This window comes from Armigeres subalbatus, chromosome 3 (genome assembly GCF_024139115.2).
Source record: "Armigeres subalbatus isolate Guangzhou_Male chromosome 3, GZ_Asu_2, whole genome shotgun sequence".
In the NCBI taxonomy this organism is placed as follows: Eukaryota; Metazoa; Arthropoda; class Insecta; order Diptera; family Culicidae; genus Armigeres; species Armigeres subalbatus.
In genome coordinates this window covers 87716534-87736687 of record NC_085141.1, presented here as the reverse complement: position 1 = coordinate 87736687, position 20154 = coordinate 87716534, and the positions used below count along the sequence as shown (strand labels likewise).

The window sequence follows — 20154 nt, the reverse complement described above, 5'->3', positions numbered from 1 at the left end:
TGCATACATTGCTCAGAATAGATCTGGAAGAGTGAAGTGAATTGTTTTTGGACAATAGAAATGATCATCGTTTCCTCAGTTCATTGAACCGGAATTGGATCAATTTGGTGATATTGTTTCAATATGTTTTTATATGATTCCAAAACTAAATACGCGCTGGATTATAAAATCCGGAAGTTTGTTTATGGATCCATTATCCAATTGATAATGGTAGCATAAACAGGCGGGGCTTATTGTAAGTGAAAGTGGCCTCGGACTGGACGTGAGTTACCAGGCAGTCTGAAATGGGTCACTGGAGCTGCGATAGAGCTAACACCTTCTAACTCCCGGGCTAAAGCTGACTTTATTACAGTCAGCTTTCTTCCATAATACCACTGCCAGACAGTGGGAGTTAGATTGAAGATACATACATACAAAAGTAACTGTGTTTCTTTGCTAATTGCAAATCATTATACATAAGATAAGCGGAATACAAATCGAAGGGATCGCTTCTCAAGGTGCGTATCGAACTATTTACAGTGGTAGTTTAGTCAATCAGACTGTTTCAATTTAAATATTTAATTAAAAAATAGCTGTACGGGTTTTGATCCTTTGAATTGAAATCCGTCCACGGTGGACGGATTTCGAGTCAGAAGTAGTTGATTTTATTTATTATTTTATTATGTTTTTCGTAGTTTTTAATGAGTGAATGTTCTTCTTCTTATTGGCATTACATCCCCACACTGGGACAGAGCCGCCTCGCAGCTTAGTGTTCTCTAAGCACTTCCACAGTTATTAACTGCGAGGTTTCTAGGCCAGGTTACCATTTTTGCATACGTATATCATGAGGCGAGCACGATGATACTTTTTATGCCCAGGGAAGTCGAGACATTTTCCAATCCGAAAATTGCCTAGACCGGCACCGGGAATCGAACCCAGCCACCCTCAGCATGGTCTTGCTTTGTAGCCGCGCGTCTTATCGCACGGCTAAGGAGGACCCCAAGTGAATGTGAAACACTTCAAAAGTAGAAGCCTTCATGCTCCTATGTCAATGAAAAACGTTTTATTTACATTCGATTCCTATTGTCTAATGACTTTTTCATATACTAAGGCACTTAATTGTACGGATTTCGATGCCCCACGGTATTAATTCCTTTTGAAATGAAACATGCTCTGTTTACTACTTCTAGAAATAGAACGATAGGGCATATACTCAAGGAAATTCTCGAAAGACCTGGAATAAAATAATTTTTAAGGGCATCTGATTTGGTTCTATGGAATACAAAGCATATTATCCATTTTAAAAAAGAAAACAAACAGCCGTTTGGATGCGGATGCAGACCTTCATGCCTTAACTCCAGGGAACTCATGGATGAACTGTAAATGGAAATATTGTTGAACGCTCATCCAATTCAATTCTATAGATCACAGTCAGCATAAACGGATAAAAATATGCAAGCAGTTCTTAAGGAGGTTGCGCTTAATATTTTACTTGCTCAAGAGAGGCTTAGAGAATGAAAAGATTCTGAATCATTGTATTTGAACGACGTGGGAAAAAAGTCAGGCAGTATCGAAAATAAGTTATCTACTTTCAAAGTGTTACTACTCAAAAGTTCATGAAGGTATTGGTTTGTTTTATCCTGCACTCGATATATTGATATGTTAAGTTTTAAATCAGATTTTTTTTGTTTGTTTTGATTGGAATTTGACCAGAAAGTAATCTATTTTATAAAACGAAGCAATTTTATGATTTTATGCCGATTTGTAAACAGGAATTCGAATTTATTCGAATAAAATAATGTGGATAGCTTATTTTCCGTACAGTCCTTAGTTGCCTAATCAAACTCAATACAGAAGTCCCTCCCCTCTCCTCAACGAAATTTTCTCGCTACGCCACTTATTTGCCAGATGTGCTATCGTTTTTCTCAGAAATCTGATTTTGTAACTGATAACATGATGTAATGTGCCATCAAATTGTTTGATAAGGTGATCAGCATAGCATTTCTGGCAATGAAAAAACACCTTTGAGCCATTTCACACATAAAAGACCTAGAAATATTGTTGTGTACCTTTTTACATAACATTTTTACATTTTTAGCTAACCCTTTCTGGGAAATTTCTATTCCCGGAGTTCTGGAAAATTCAATTCTGGGGTTCTAAAATTCTAGGAACTTCGCCTCCAGCGATTCTTTCTCTAGAAGTTCTGGGGATTCAAGACTCAACAAGACCAAGAATTCGGGGAATTACCACACTAAGAATTTTGAGGAATTGCTTCGTTAATATTTTTTGATTCTTTAATTCTGAGAAAATCTCCTCCCAGTAATTCTGCAAAACTCCTTCTCAAGAATACAGTTTTATACCTTCTCTAGGAGCTCTTGAGAATTTCTACCCCCTGCTCCATGAATTCTGGGAAAACTGATTTTCCAGTTTTTCTGGGTTCTTCCATCTCGAACAATTCTGGGGATTTCCTTCCTCAGAAGTTCTGAGAACTAGTACATTCAGGACTTATGGGAAATTATTCCACCAAAACATCTGCAGAACTACAGCAAACTCCCCTCAACCCAATATACTCTAAGAAAGGTTTGGAGGAAGTCGACATTTACTTGTATTAGTAAACTGTCAACAAAAACAAATTTTGAGGGAAAATTGAGCGACGTCACACGAGCTCATGTTGTTAGTATAATGGTTGAGGCAGTGATATATTTTGAGCTTCTCATTAGAATGTCACAAGGTTATTGTGATATCAAACTAGAGCCGTTAACCTGAATAATTGAAATTGTACATACTTTACAGTTTTTACTACATCATAACATTAGGCAAGAGTATACTTTGATGCTCACACTAATATTATGTGAAAATTTGTATAATACATACACTAACACGATTAACGCTTGAGCTATAATTTTAGGTTTCGCAAAAAGTTAATTTTTGCATTCATAAAATCAATTCTTATTTGCACCAATTGTCCCTTTTTCAAGTGAATTTATACAACAGGTGACCATTATAATACAATTAAACTAATCCCATTTAATTGGTAGTGGTTTGTACCAAGAAAAATTTTACGTTCACTTGATGTTCGAGAAGGCCTAATCAACCCACCCTAGCTATTACGAGAATTCCTTGAGGATCTATTCCGTAAAAGTAATTAAATTATTCCACAAAAGATACTCAGAGTAATTATCGTATTGATTTTAGTTATGTATAATGGTTGAGGCAGTGATATATTTTGAGCTTCTCATTAGAATGTCACAAGGTTATTGTGATATCAAACTAGAGCCGTTAACCTGAATAACCTTAGAACAGAAAACTTATTCAGATACCTAGCCGAGTATCATCTAAAACAGGAAAAAAAACGGTGGTGAGCCAGCCAAGGGCTGAAAGCCTCCTTAATAAATATATAAAAAAAAGGAAAAAAAATATGTTTGTACTTTTGCCAGTCGTAGAAGTTTTCTGCTCAAACTGGTACGATAAACGTGCAACCATAGCTGCAAATGGATTGATTTGTTGCAATCATGTGAACCTGGGTGGTGCGGATAGAATCGATTTGGTTGTCAAACTGTAGCCAAAATTTTCTATTGTGCCGGAGCCAAACATTGAAGATGGTGGTTATGTTCGTTTTAGATCTTATATTGAGAAGTATTGTTATTATTTGGGAAAAAAAATTGTTTGAGTTTTGCATTCTTTGTAACAAATATATTCACATTATATTTCGAGTTGATAATTAGTAGGAATGCAACTAAAAAGCACTCGTTACGAGATTTCACGAGATTCAGCAGCTGATTGGAGCAGAAATGTATGTAAGCCATCGTAAAGTCATGTAGAGTCTCGCGCATTCGTGCGCCTTCATGCAGCATGGAAAGAGAAATACAAAGAGCGGGAAATGTTTGACAGCCGGAGAACTGCAAAATAATTCTGCTTATAGGATTGATTTCAAAATATCCCGCTACTCGCTTGAGAGCAGAAAAGCGGCTCTATCCGCAGCACCCAGATGTGAACTAATAAATGTCTTCAACATTGTTGTCAGTTTGTACATATCCATATATGGATATTATATATTATATATTATTATATATATATATATATATATATATATATATATATATATATTAGGGTGGCTCAAAAAACACTTTTTCAAATTTGTTGATGGGCCGCCCTCTTATTCGGTTCTATTTGATGCCCTGATGCTCTGGACAAAATTTCAGCCAAATCGGTCAACGTTTGGGCGGTGCTAAGCTCGTTGGAAGTTTATATGGGAAAATGTATGCAGAAACATCCAAAAACAGTGATTTGCAGTTGGACGGCACAATTTACGATCAAGAACAATGATACTCATTCAGTTGTTGTAGAATTAAATACAGAATGTTATGCTGAAAACCGCGAGAAGATTAGAGTTTTTTAGGCAAAGATATTAGCATTTTACTGGAGTGTTGTAGGGGTGAATTTATTTCTTTTCAAAGGTAAAAGAAACGAAATTTGCTCAAACCCCACTTCAGAGAAATGCTAATAACTCAGCCGGGCAAACTCTAATCTTCTCGCGGTTTTCTGCATAATATTCTGTATTTAATTCTACAACAACTGAATGAGTATCATTGTTCTTGATCGTAAATTGTGCCGTCCAACTGCAAATCACTGTTTTTGGATGTTTCTGCATACATTTTTCCATATAAACTTCCAACGAGCTTAGCACCGCCCAAACGTTGACCGATTTGGCTGAAATTTTGTCCAGAGCATCAGGGCATCAAATAGAACCAAATAAGAGGGCGGCCCATCAAAAAAATTGAAAAAAGTTTTTCACATACTAATTTGAGCCACCCTAATATATATATATATATATATATATATATATATATATATATATATATATATATATATATATATATATATATATATATATATATATATATATATATATATATATATATTATATATATTATTCTATAGAATATCTTATTTTCTCGTAAAACCTCTCCTTCCTAAAAAAAACAGAAATTTAGCGCAAATTTAATTAAAGATGTTTACCTCCGACATTCTCCGCTGCTGCATTTTTTTTCATGTTTATTTATGCATAACAATGTGCAGGTTACCCTAAGGAACGGCAAGGCGAGGGATACAATCACATGCTTGCCTGGCGGAAAATTAAATAACAACTTTTGTGACGTAGGGCGTCGCCAAGATGCCAGACGTTGCTATATGAACAAAGTAAACGACGCACTACCACACAGACTTTAGTGTAATACACATATTGATTTCCACACCTTTAGTAGATCATATTGCCCTCAACCTAGGTATTCCTTTTTGTAAGACTCTCTGGAAATTTCCCCCAGATATTTTGGAGAAATTCTTCTTCAGGAACTCGTTATACAATAATTGTGGAATACTCTTAAGAGCGGAGCAGAATGGATACGTTTGCGTGCGTTTTGACAGTTTTTTAAACCTAATTTTTCACGCTGAGATCTAATTTTTTTGTTTTTTTTTTTTTAAGCAAGCATGATTTCTGCCGAAATCTTAGTAAAAGCGACGGTTCGGTTGCTGAGATACGGTAAATATTTAGCTGAAAATCAGTAATAAACGAAATTTTCTGCCGAGATTCAGTTTTTAAATCTTCTGAGCTACAGCGTTGCCTGATTTTGCCGAGCTTGAAAAAGAAAAACTTAGAGTTATAGTATTTTGGTAGAATTTCCCCTTCAGAAGCTCTGGGATATTCCAATTTCATCGCAGTATTCGATCATTTTGATTTTTTTCCATCACCAGCTCTGCCGTAATCTGAAAAAGTGACGTATATGCCATTTTCCAAAAATGGTGTTAACGAATACTACTCATCGAGCTCTTTAACAGAAAAATGGAAAACATGCATGTTGTAAAATGGCTGTTACGTCACTTTTCCAGAATACGGCAGAGCTGCTTTACAACGACTTTTCGCAGCACACTTTTGAGGCACAAATGAACACAAAAGATGAGGATTAATATGTCCCGTTTTATTGTATCGATGTGTATTATGTATTCTGACTACTATTAAGAGCATATTTTATCCATGTTTGTATCATAATTAGATTCAAGGGGCATTTTTATCCTTATAGTCATTGAGACATCAGAAATAAAAAAGAAGAAAATAAAAATAAATAAATCAATATTTATCCTACAAGAATGGCTTCTTCAGAAATTCTCCTAAATACTCATTCAAGAGTTTTGCCCCTCCAAAGGTCGATTCCTCGCGAACAAATTATGTGGAATCCTTCCTCCAGAAATTAATATGAATTGAGAAAGGAATATAAAAATTTGGAGGAATTTATCCTCCAAAGATACCGGCGAATTATTTCTATCATCCTAAAAATTTCATTTTCATCATTTTCTCTCTAATAACTCTGGGGAATTTCTCACTCACGAATTATGAGGAAATCTTCTCCTATGAATTATAAGAAATTTCTTCTCCTTATATTCTGGGAAATTCCTTCAATAGAGTTCTAAAAAGTTCCTTCTACAAGAATTCCTGTAAAACTATAGGGGGAGAGTGGATTATACTCCCAGTTTTTTTTATTTACTCCAGGTATTCCTTATCTATGAGTTTAAAGATTCCTTTATTCTGCAGTTCTGAGGAATGAGTAATACGTGTCCCGGAATTTCTGGATGAGAAACTCCTGGAAAATAACACTAACACGATGATGCTCATAGGTATAGGGAAGGCTAAGCCGCCGCCGCCGCTAGAAATTGCGTTCACGCCGCCCGCTTGTTCAAAATGGATCGGCGCACAGGTCTAATTAACGCGCAGATCGGGACAGAAAACTTCTTTCGTCTATCAACGATTTGTAACCTTTACTACAGCTGGAGGGATGCAGTCCCTATTCGAAAACTCACCTGGTAACCGAGAGACGATACCTGCTCACAGATAGATCATGGTCGGATCGACGGGCAACATTTCTCGGACATTAGAAATGTGAGGTCTTTCAGAGACCCGGATAAAATCAATGTTAAAAATTATATTAAGGTACACTGGGGGAAGTGGAAAAAGGGGGTAAGTGTAAAAATCGACTCGAAAAATTGAAATTGTACATACTTTACAGTTTTTACTACATCATAACATTAGGCAAGAGTATACTTTGATGCTCACACTAATATTATGTGAAAATTTGTATAATACATACACTAACACGATTAACGCTTGAGCTATAATTTTAGGTTTCGCAAAAAGTTAATTTTTGCATTCATAAAATCAATTCTTATTTGCACCAATTGTCCCTTTTTCAAGTGAATTTATACAACAGGTGACCATTATAATACAATTAAACTAATCCCATTTAATTGGTAGTGGTTTGTACCAAGAAAAATTTTACGTTCACTTGATGTTCGAGAAGGCCTAATCAACCCACCCTAGCTATTACGAGAATTCCTTGAGGATCTATTCCGTAAAAGTAATTAAATTATTCCACAAAAGATACTCAGAGTAATTATCGTATTGATTTTAGTTATGTGTAACTACTCATCACTGTTGAAGGTCAAGGTAACATGGGTTTTCCACTTGCCCCATCCCACTAGGGTAAGTTGAAAAACAACTCCTAATTTTGAAATCTATTTCCATAAATTTCAAGCGACCAAAATTGTATGAATTACCGCACAGTTGGTGCAAAATTGACTGTTTTGATAGCCCATTTTGATTGAACGCATTTAAATCATTTAAACTGGTTTTACACTATTTCAAACATGCACTATCGATTTTTCCTTTTCCACTTCCCCCAGTGTACCTTACTTCCTTTCTTACTTTTTTTGTCTTTATTAGCGAGACTTTCAGCCCTGGGCTGGCTCGTCTCGATCTTTCTGTCTTACTTGATTACATACTTACTGATGGGTCCTGTACTGCCTATGACCGCATATCAGTCCCACCTTTGCTGGATTTCCTATTCATATGGGACAAATATCTGAAGCTGAGCTCTGAAGTACATATTTGGAAATTCATCTCATTTTTTGTATATTTTCCAAAAATGTACACAGCCAAAAGTTTGGGTTCACTCTCGAAAAATATAGGCAAAAGTTTTTGCCCGTATTTTTGCCGTCTTACATCCGATTTCGGGTATTTTTAGCTCAGTACATAGATTATGAGTAGATCTTGCATCGTAGGTGTTTGAAACTGGGAAGGGTCGTTTGGCCGAAACCCATTCGGCCGAAAGCCATTTGGCCGGATGCCACTAGGCCGAAAGTTGTTTGGCCGAAAATACCATTAGGTCATTTGGCCGAAAGGGTCATTTGTCCGAAAGGGTCATTTGGCCAAAAGAGTCATTTGGCCAAAAGGGTCATTTGGCCGGAAGGGTCATTTGGCCGGAAGGGTCATTTGACCGAAAGGCTCGTTTGGCCGAAAGGGTCGTTTAGCCGAAAGAGTCATTTGGCCGAAAGGGTCGTTTAGCCGAAAAGGTCATTTGGCCGAAAGGGTCGTTTGGCTGGAAGGGTCATTTGGCCGAAAGGATAGTTTGGCCAAAAGGGTCGTTTGCCGAAAGGGTCGTTTGGCCGAAAGGGTCATTTAGACGAAAGGGTCATTCGGCCGAAAGGGTCATTTGGCCGGAAGGGTCGTTTGCCGAAAGGGTCGTTTGGCCGAAAGGGTCGTTTGGCTGAAAGGGTCATTTGGCCGAATAGGTCATTTGAAAAGTGAGAAATAATGAGTAAGAAGAGAGACGTTTCAATTCTCATTTCTCATTTCTCACTTCTCACTGTAAAAAAATGAGGAGCGCGAAATGAATAGTGGACGTCTCATTACTCACTTCGTGCTTTTCAGTTTTTATAGAGAAGTGAGAAATGAGGAGTAAGAAGTGAGACGTCTTACTGCTCACTCCTCCTTTCTCACTGCGAAAAGTGAGTAGTGCTAATGACACTTCCGGCCAAATGACCATTTCGGGCAAAAGACCCTTCCGTCCAGACGGGTTTCGGCCTGATGATTTGTCCGGCCTAGTGGCATTCGGCCAAATATGGCTTTCGGTCGAATGGGTTTCGGCCAAACCACACTTACCCGTTTGAAACGGACAATTTTTAATTTTTTATCCCCTAAAATATACAAATCCATCACAGCATAATAAGCTAAGGTTTGAGCCATATACCCTAATACCTTGAGATATAATTTGTTTTTTAATTTATGTAGTTAAAATATGTTGATTTTTCTCGAAATTGAGCCCAAAAAATTTCTCATCTTTTAGAGGCATTGATTAAATTTTGGCGGATAATTGTTGTTTCAAAATGTTTACTTAAGTGCATGGTATGTATCGGCCAAAAGTTTGGGTTCACCCACTGTATGGTGAAGTGGTCATAAGTTTGGGGTCACTCTTCTTCAATTTATGTCGAATATTGTTTGATGTACAGTTCTTGGCCATTTGTTTGGAAACTCACTTTCTTAAATAATATAATAATATTATGTATTTTGCCCGATTTAAAATTTGTAATTTAAATTGTTATATTAAGATTAACTTTCCTACAGTTCCCAAAAACTCACGGGTCATATTAACACGAATTTTACATAGTAATATCTCAGACATTTCTCAGCCAAATTTACGTATTTATATACCCAAATTTCTCGAAACTGACCTCAGATTAATGATCGGTCACCCCTACACTCTGTAATCGAAGGTAGATGTATTGACAGTTGGCCCCTTATATTTGGACGGAACTTGCACACACGGAGAAAGATAAATGGTAGAAACAACCAAAATTTAGGTTAATTCAACCAAAATCTTAGGTTGACTTTGGCACAAACAATGCTTTAGTTGGAAATAAGCTAGCCGTTAAGTTAAAACAAAATAAATTATTGCGTTACATATTTCACCAATTCGTTAAATTCAACTAAATATACATTTGAATCAACCATATTGTTGGTTTGTTTGTTTGAAGTTTATGAAACAACCAAGATTTATGGTTGTTTTAAACTAAGAAAAGAAGCTTGAAATAAACAAAACTTTGATTGTATCAAACAAAACTATTGGTTATAAAATGGTTGTTATTTCAATTTATGGTAACCAAAAAAATATTTCAATTAAACATAATCAGGAAGAATGAAAAAATTATACGTATAATTTTTAAGCAACAGAGTCTGAACACGTCTGAGTTTAACTGGCGATAACAAATATGCATGGTGGAATTCCATCGGATTATTTCCACGCATTCGTATCTTATATTTTTCGTAGTATTTTTTCCGGGGTCATCATACAGGTCGCCTTCGTTTGCATTTTTTTCTCACACATGATCTCAATTCTTCATTTCGATGGCCGTTTTCCAAATTTTAATAAGAGCACATTGGAGATAGCGGTTTAATATATATATTTTTTTTTAATTTATTCTTACCTTTGATTAGCAGAATTTATGATTATGATAGAGGTGTAATAAAATATTTTTTTGCCAACATAAAATACGCACAAATTAGAAAAAAACGGCATCTAAAAATGTCAAGATGAAAAAAAATATCCTTATTGATCTCGGTCACAAACATAAACGAGCAACCTAATATTTGTTAAAAACAGTCTGTTCTTTTGGTAACAGCTTTTGGTTGGTTAAGACCAATTCATCTACCAGGTCAGCTAGGCCTGTTCGAAAATCGACAGCAAATCCACCCATCAAGCCATTAGAGGCCATGCGTATGATTTACGATTTAAATTTGTCCATACCGGATGCTGTACGCATGGTCTCTGAGGTCTCTGATGAGTTGCTGTCAATTTTCTACTGAGTTTAGTTGATCTGGTAGAACAATTAGTTCGAAGTCCAGAACGATGGGGAGGGGCTTAGTTCATCGATTTTGATCATGTCTAAATCAAAAGTCATACTCATGACACCGAAGGGCCTGTATGAACATGATGCGTTGCAATAAATTTCCAGCTGAGCCTAGTTGGCCTAGTATAACAATTGATTCGAACTCCATAATGATTTGAGAGCTTAATACTCGTGTTGGTCATTTGTAAATCAAAAATCATTCACATGGCCTTAAAAAGCTTTTATGGACATGGTGGCTTACTATCGATTTTGTTCCGGACATAGTTGACCTGGTAGACCAATTGGGCTGAAACACAGAATGATTTGGAGGACTTAGAACATCCGGTTTGGTCGCATCTAAATTGTATGTATTGCTTCTAAGTGCCTGTATGGTTATGAGGGATTACTATCAATTTTGAACTAAACGTAATTGAACTGCTAAACAAAGTTTACCAGGTTTTCGAGAAAAAAATAGAAATTTAATTGTTGTTGCGCGGTTATTATGCTTCACCGTCAATCATAGAGTGTAGTTGTTGATCATTAATCTGAGGCACGTGTTGATGAGCTGACGATTATTTTGGGTATATAAACATGTAAATTTGACTGATAAATGTCTGGAATATTGCCAAGTCAAATCTGGGTCGATAAGCCCCGAGCTCTTAAGTGTGAGTTTTTTGGGCACTGCATGAAGGTTAATCTTTGAAGTAAACATTTCAAATTCAGGCAAAATACATATTTAAGAAAGTGAGCTTCCAAATAAAACATTAAGAACTGTACTTTAAACAATATTCGGCTAAAATTGAATTTAATCTCACATCAGGAGAGTGACCCCTAACTTCGCTATTGGTTGATGTAGTTTTGATACAAGAATACTTCCCCCATCCGGCTGGAGACTATATTTTCTCCTCGGTAGGCAGTTTTTTTTTCTGGGAGTTAGTACGAGCACGTGTAATTGTTCGATTAGAAAAGCGTAAAATTTATATGAAAATGCCATAAATATGCAATTATGGAGGTACGTCGGTAAATAGCCCCAAAATATTAAGTTTTAACAAAAACTGCATTAGTATTAGCGCGGAAACAAACAAAATCATCGTCATTGTCGGATTGTTTACGGTTTATATAGCCTTAAGGAGAAAGTAAGATTGGAAACAAACAAACACGTGTGTTTTATGAGTGTTTGTGCTGCCACCCGATACTACTACAGTTTTTAATTTGCGGCATATGGAAAAAGACAAACGACACACAGCCAATGGTAGTTCGATCAGAAACCTCTTTCCTTTGTTCAATTTTTCTTGAGTTAAAAAAAAGTTGTATTTTTCTAATCCTCAGAAAAAATGGCATAGACAATGGATGCGTTATGTTTTTTTTTCTTTGATCATCGTATAGAAAAAATATTAGACACGAAATATAAAAAAATCTCGCCTTTACACATACAAAACAAGAAAGACACACATTCACCACTAGTAGGACTTATTCATTCCTCGAAATGGGTGGTAACGTGAATCATTGATCCAATAAACCAATCTGTCGTTGCAGGAAACAAAGCCTTGCTTTCCGGCCGGGGCATGTCGTTTTGATGAGGTACAATGTTGTTGTTGTTGTTTGGTGTCTGAATCAATTATGAACTTCGAAGCAAAAGGTGGAGCATTTCCGAAATGACCTCGTTGCATGTTGGTTCAATTTGCGTTGAAACGTCGATTGAACCACAAAGTATGTATCATTAAAGGACATAGAGGTTAAAGCCACAGCATTTTATTTTGACCCGAAGAAACACTTTTAATGTCTATTGAAAACCGACATGGGATATCAATGCTCAATGCCCAGGTGATGTCATCATCCTTGTCTACGGAATTTCTCTAAGAAGGTAACTTAATGTTCTGGCAGTTTCTAGTGTTCAAAGGCTTTTAATTGCATCGATCTTGATGAAAGAAACTAATCCGGTTTCGCTGCTCTTACACTGATTTTGTATGGTCATCGTTTCCCTCATATGTAACTCTACTACGCGCACAATTATTAGCAGTTTGAAGCGCACTCGGCAACTAATGTGAACGTGAAATTCGTTTTAAAACCTAAGAATGAAAATTTTGCTACATAAAGTATGTGACCAATTGTAATTATTGCTGTTTTGTTCAGTTTTCTCGCCAATTGCAGAGACTTTTCCTCCGATTTTGAGTAGTCCTATTTTACCGAGATTGGGAATAAAATTTCGATTGCTTGCCTAATTGTTTCTTTGAAATGTGTTTCGAGTTAATTAATTATTTTCCGACTTATGTTCTCAAATGCGCTACCGCTAAAGAAAACTTAGAACGAATGGGGTTTTCTGTTTTGCTGTCTTTGCGTATGAATCTCTTGATGTTGTTGTTTTTTTTATTAAGTTTATAACTAGCTGGATGATGATTTCAAGTTTTATCACATATAAGCAAACGTGACAGTCATAGAGAATACTCATCATGAGAATGCATCACGTGAATTCCGATAATCGTTTTGTTGCCATGGTTTAGTGGTCGACGACCCGTTCGTACCGACTTTATATGAGTTAAAAATTAGCGCACTATCTCCACCTGGTTTCCACTTGATGATGATCAACATAGGGTGAACATGTTTTTGCGATAGTTTCGATGTTCGAAGAATAATGTGTGCTTATCTGTGATAATACATCCGGCGATGGTACATGTGAATTATTTTACTATTGTTCGGCTGTAACATAGCGATTGAGCAGTATCAACATTGTTGGTTTTATCATGATTGTGCTGCATGTCAAACCCATGTCTGCATATCCACAATAACTAATAAAATATTAATTTTATTCAAACAAGCATATTGGTACAAATATGAATTAAAATAGAGAAGATCATCGGAGTTCAAATAAATATTACTATGTTTCTTAAAGAGAAATAAACACACACGAATTTTCTTTTTATGAAAACAGAGATTGTGTAATATGCCTGAGTTTGGCTAGAGGTTAGAATTATATTTGCCAAATCTTGAGTCTGCATAATAACCCTAATGTTCAAGCTCTAATCAACCATGAGTGGACATGAGCGTTTTCACATTCGCCAAATGATTAACGAATGTAACAAATGATAACATTGCACAAAAACCTCGCTCAATTCAATTCCAAAATAGTTCACGTAACCCATTCGCCTGCGGCCCTCAGCCATCGCAGCTAGCCCAAACCAATTGTGTATAATTTTAAATCCTACGGTTTACCTTGTTTAATCCTACTTAGACTAATTTTCCTCTTACGGTTAGATTATTTGCTATTCGGATGTACGCTTCTCCTTGTCAGTTCACAAATCATTCCTATACTCGTCCGATGCGAGTTACTCCTGTCGTATATGTAAGATTGGTTTCTCTGTATGTGTACGGTACGTTTGTGTGGGTATGTATAGATTTAACTTACATGGGATTTTACTTAGTGTTGCTACTTAGTTTATAGCTCTGTTTCTGTTATCGACTATATCCATTTCTTTAGTCAATTGAATTTAATCCTATTAGATCGATTTGCTGCTTAATTTGACACCCAGAAGAGACAGTTTCTTTTTTTGGTTTTATAGACTCGCTACTGCTGCTGTTATTTTTTGCTATGTTTTACGCCATTCTTCTCAGGTGACTCTAGCTTACATAGATTGTATGCTTCTATTTCATCTTCATGCTGCTACTGTTGTCGGTAATCGGCAATGGTGCTCAACTGTTAGATAGTCCTGAAAGCATGTTGTTTAAATTAATATAAAAAAATCCGACCTTATGATTTCATATTCAACAAATTATTAGGCGTATGAGAAGTTGGACATAACTCATGTAACACAAGAACAAGTTGTTTTTTTAGAGGAGATACAGTATTCAATATGCCTATTGTGCATGATATTTACCATCAGTCATGCCTAACGTTCTTTCGTCTAACATCACGTATCCAACAGTCAAACACCATTGTGCCACTGACGCTCATCCTCACTCGTTGGAGCACCATCGATAATAATAATCATAATAACAATAACATCGAGAAAAGATAAGTCAAATAGAACGGAACCATCATCGTCCTGCGATGACTTCCGTCGCGCCGGTTTCTAACTAGTAGCAGCATTATCCTTCGAATACCCTGCTTCTAATTTATGACACTCACGTGTGTGTCTGGCTGTTCAGCTGTCCACCTTCGATGGTAGCCCATAAATGATTTTATCGGCTCAGTCGTCCTCATCTTTACCTTGGCAAAACTTACCACCGATGGGCGGCAGGATTCACCTGATGAAGCGGATCACCATCGTTCGGAAAGTAACGTTCGATGTACGGTACGCTCACAAGATGACTTGCTGTGGTGGGGGAAGAGCCTCGCTACTAGTTCAGGCAACAGTGGCGTACCGCCAGCAACAGTGCACCTCGTCATAGATCGCTACTGGTCGATGGATTGCCGAGGTTGCTCTCCAGGGTGTCATCCTTGTGTCAGAGGGGTGGTTTGTATACTTCGATCGCGGGCGTCAGCATATCGACTCGGGTCGATATCGATGAATCACTGCAAAAAACAGAGGAAAGGTAGAGACAGTGTTTTATTAGCGTGCTTGGATTAGGTATAGTAGTTTTATAGAGAAGATCCGCTTGAAAAGTTTGGGTTCTAAATTAGAACATACACGCAAAAAAAAGCGTTCTTGAATTCGTGAACTAACGAGTTCACGGTGTATTTTTTCGTGAACAACAATCACGGATTCGGGAACACCAGTCACGTTTTCCAGAACGTTCCAGAAAACGTGACTGTATTCCTGAATCCGTGATTGTTGTTCACGAAAAAATACACCGTGAACTCGTTAGTTCACGAATTCATGAACGCTTTTTTTTGCGTGTAGACCTCCGCGTTTTGGTGAGTGCAGTAAATATTTAAGTGGCTAGTTGGAAATACAAAACGTTGAACGTCCGAGAGAATGTATAGCAAAACTGGTCATGATAGCAGTCCTATTTCAGCCGGATTCTAATCACGTGGACATAAATGGTATCTTTTTTTCTCACTTTAGTAACAACGCAGAACTATCTTTTGGCGCATTCTCTTATATTTGAAGAATTCAACAAAAAATTAGCAATCGCTTCTCAATTCATATCGCCATTGAATATCTATTCTATATGAGAAAGGAAGCCAAATGATTATTAAGTGCATTAATTGTTACTAGCGCTTCCACGCTGTAGCTATTGACTATTGGAACACTTAAAGCCACCATACATCACATCACAAAATTTGTAATCTGGAATGTGTTACATATTTGCAAATAAACTAACAATTTTAACCCTCTACAACCCAAATTTTTGTTTTCGCTCGAAATCACTATTTTGCTTTCTAAAATCGATCTGAACACGTGATTCGCAAAAATAAGCAATGACAATAAAAATGTGATTTGCGATTTCATCAATTTCACATTTTAATTTTTTAGATTTTTTTAAAACTTAATCTTTTTAAACTTAATGTTTTTAAAACCTAATGTGAGGCTTCTTTAGATTGAGATACCACAATTTATACCTTTCGATAAATGGCTTATACCAACTCTTAAAAATAAATGGGAAAATACCAAGGAAAATACTGATTTTGACCATGCATCGGTACTGAATTCAAACATATTTTTGCTTCTTATGAGATCCGAATTCGTTTGAAAGATCTGATTTCATTGCGTTTGGTATTTCTGAATCTCACCTTTACACAAAGTTCTAATCAGTCAGATGGTTCAGCAGATCCCCCAAATTCGTATCTTCTTCTTTCCTAATTAATCAGCGCTTTGCAGCTTGGAGATTCATGTCGTCGACTTCGAAACCAGCCTAAGATTAAGTTACGTTTTTTATAATTTACTCCATTGACTCCATCCAAAAGGTGCAAAATATGGGTAATCTAAAAGCAAATTATAGTCCTTACTCTTCTGATCATCACTGATAAGTATTAACAATAATAGTAAGAACTTGAGCACAGTGTGATAGATCTTACTCTGTAATGCACCACGAAAAGGTGTCTACCCAGCATTACATGATCCGTTAACTGCCTGGCTAATTGTTACCCGCAACAACAAGTCAAGTACGAGACACTAAAGACGGCCTTACTGTTGAGGTCGAAATACGTATCTGTCAAGATACAATTAAGTGGTGGAATTGAATGGGATTGTACAAACTCGTCTTATGACAAGTGAAGGCATTCCACTAAAAAGCTCAAAATAATTTTCTTAATATCCATTTGGTGTTCGGTGGCTAATGCACATGTATTGAGCTTTGCTCCGGTCGAAACAAGTATGATCTTAAGACCGCATTGTGATCTTGTGCTGTGCGGTTGCTTGTTCTTTTTTGCTGAAGGATGAGCAATTAGGTTGTCGCCATGGGCATTCATCAGATGTTAAGAGTTACGAATTTAATTCTACTTAACAAATCTGAAGGATATTGCTCCGGTCCAATATCCTTCAGATTTGTTAAGTAGAATTAAATTGTTCTTCTTGATATAGAGAGTTGATTGACAGTGTTTGGCATGAAGGTTTGATTGAAAAATTGATGAATTTTAATTTTCCTCTGTACATTATTAAACTGATCCAAAATTATTTTTCAGATCGCCGATGATATGAGTGTTCTAAAATCATCTTCCAAACTTAGACGTACATGTTACTTGATACTTGATGGGCTACAGCTCTTCGATGAACCTACGCCGAATGGAGTATCCTTCTCCACTGGACTCGATCCTTGGCCAATCGCTTCCAGTCGCCCTGGACATTGAGCGTCCTCAGGTCCTCTTCAACTGCAAAAAGCCATCGTGTACGCGGCCTTCCACGAAGCCTGCGGCCTCATCCGGGTTCTCTACTAAATATTATCTTCGCTTGACGTTCTTCCGGCAAACGAACAACGTGACCAGCCCACCGTAGTCTGCCGTGTTGTATAAGCTTAATAATATCCAGCCCTTTATACACCTGGTACAATTCGCGGTTCATGCGACGCCGCCAGATACCGTCCTCCTGTTTACCGCCGAGTATTGTCCGCAGCACCTTACGGTCAAACACTCCGAAAGCTCTCCGATCAGCCTCCTTTAACGTCCATGTCTCATGGCCGTATAAAGCCACCGGAAGAATCAGAGTAGTATATAGCGCGAGTTTTGTTTTCGTTTGCAGACTACGGGACTTAAACTGGTTACGAAGTCCGTAATAAGCCCCATTTGCAGCTGCAATACGCCTTTTCACCTCGCGGGTAACATCATTATCGCACGTCACTAATGTTCCAAGATACACAAATTCTTCCAACACTTCAAATTTTTCACCATCCAGCACCATTTCGCTACCACTACCACTAATGAACCCACGTTGATTGCCAGCGACCATGTACTTCGTTTTGCTGGTATTGATCGTGAGTCCAATCCTCGCTGTCTCCCTCTTAAAAGGCACAAAAGCCTCTTCCACGGCACGGCGATCAATCCCGATAGTATCGATATCGTCCGCAAATCCCAGGAGCATATGCGATCTTGTGATAATGGCACCGCTTCTTTGCACACCAGCTCTCCTAATCACTGCCTCGAGCGCTATATAAAACAGTAGATTCGAGAGTGCATTACCCTGCTTTAATCCATCTAAGGTAACAAATGATGTCGATATTTCATCCGCAACCCTTACACTTGATTTCGATCCGTCCAACATTATACGAATCAGCCGTATCAGTTTCACCGGAAAACCATGTTCAAGCATAATTTGCCATAATTCATTCCGTTTTACTGAATCGTACGCCGCCTTGAAATCAATAAACAGATGATGTGTCTGCAAGTTGTACTCCCGGAATTTATCAAGGATTTGTCTTAGGGTAAACATTTGATCCGTCGTTGATCGGCCCTCACGAAAACCTGCTTGGTATTCGCCGACGAAGGACTCTTCAAGCGGTCTCAATCTGTTGAACAGAATACGAGATATAAAAAGAGGGTAAATGAGCCACTTCGGTTCTATCTGTCAGCAAATTCCCTTATTGGTCGTTGCACATGACGGGAGATGGCGCTGTCTTTCTCCGCACGCCATTGACAGACTCATAAAACCTCCGCATATCGTTCTGCTCCATTTTTTCCTGCGCCTCACTAATAACTTGTTCTTCGTACTCTTTTTTCTTCCTGCGGTGGGTTCGTTTTTGGCTGCTCTTGCTTCCTTGTACCGATCTCTATTCGATCGGGTACCCGACACCAACATCCGGCTTCTGGCAACATTATTCTCGTCTGTCACTCTCTGACACTCCACATCGAACCAACTGGGTCGCCTCTGTGCAGTGCCTACCACTTCTCGTGCTGTTGTGCTCACCGCTCCATGGATCGACTCCCATAAATCGTTGATGTTGTCGCTAACGTTGATTGCATTTATCCGTTCGTCGAGCTTCTGGCGGTACTCAGCCGATACTCCTTCCGCCAACAATCGCTGGATATTGTAACGCATCGTTCGCTGTGATCTTTCGTTCAATACAGTTGACAACCGTGATCGAATTTTACTGACAACGAGGTAGTGATCAGAGTCGATGTTCGGACCTCTGAATGTCCGCACATCGATAACATTCGAGAAATGGCGCCCATCTACCGGAACATGGTCTTTCTGGTTGCAAGTTTCACCATTAGGGTGCCTCCAGGTGTGCTTTCGGATGTTCTTTCGTGCAAAGTAGGTGCTACTGATGGCCATCCCTCTGGCAGCAGCAAAATTTACTAACCGTAGGTTGTTGTCATTGGCAGCGGAGTGAAGGCTCTCCCTACCGACTATGGAACGGAGAAAGTCCTCTCTACCGACCTGGGCGTTAGCGTCTCCAATAACAATTTTCACGTCATGCTTTGGGCACTCTCCATAGACTTTATCAAGACATTCATATAACGTGTCCTTCACGTCGTCGGATTTATCGTTTGTCGGTGCGTAAACGTTGATTAGGCTGTAATTGAAGAATTTGCCCCGTATCCTCAACACACAGATTCGTTCGCTAATGGGTTTCCACCGCATCACTCGCTTCATCTTCATCTGCTTCCCCATCACTACAAAACCAACTCCATGCTCTGCTTTTTCACCGCCGCTGTGATAGATGTTATACTTGAATGCAGTGTTGGTCGTGGGGTCCACGGCTCGGAATTCACGTTCTCCGGATCTGGGCCATCGGACTTCTTGAATTGCAGCCACGTTCACTCCAACCTTCTGCCAGAAGGCTCACTCGTCCAGGTTCATTTAGGGTCCTGACATTCCAGGTACTGAGTTTCCAATCATAGTCCTTATTTCGTTGCCGGGTCGGTTGCCAAAAATAACGTTCTCTTTTTCTTCTATCTCCATTTTTCGTGGTATTTGAGAGGCTTCAGTAAGCTACCTTACCGGGGTCGCGTTACCTACATCGCGATGATGGGGCTGCCACCTTAGGTATAGCTGACGCGATACAGAATTTCGTTAATCAGCCGCTGGGTACCAGGCAGACGCTGTTTGAGCCGCACCTCCTGGTGAACAGACGCTCGAGGCGTACCTT

At 38.2% G+C, this 20154-nt stretch overlaps 1 protein-coding gene across 2 annotated transcripts in view; it reads right to left on the bottom strand.

The window, feature by feature from the left end:
- Positions 1–12576: 12576 nt before the first annotated feature.
- The window catches only part of LOC134220426 (protein tipE-like), a 170622-nt gene continuing 163044 nt past the window's right edge, over positions 12577–20154 (bottom strand). For both annotated transcript variants that reach the window (XM_062699483.1, XM_062699485.1), the window contains exon 4: positions 12577–15202. In XM_062699483.1, the coding sequence (XP_062555467.1) occupies positions 15133–15202 (70 nt within the window). In that variant the 3' untranslated portion in view covers positions 12577–15132. The remainder of the gene's footprint in view (positions 15203–20154) is intronic.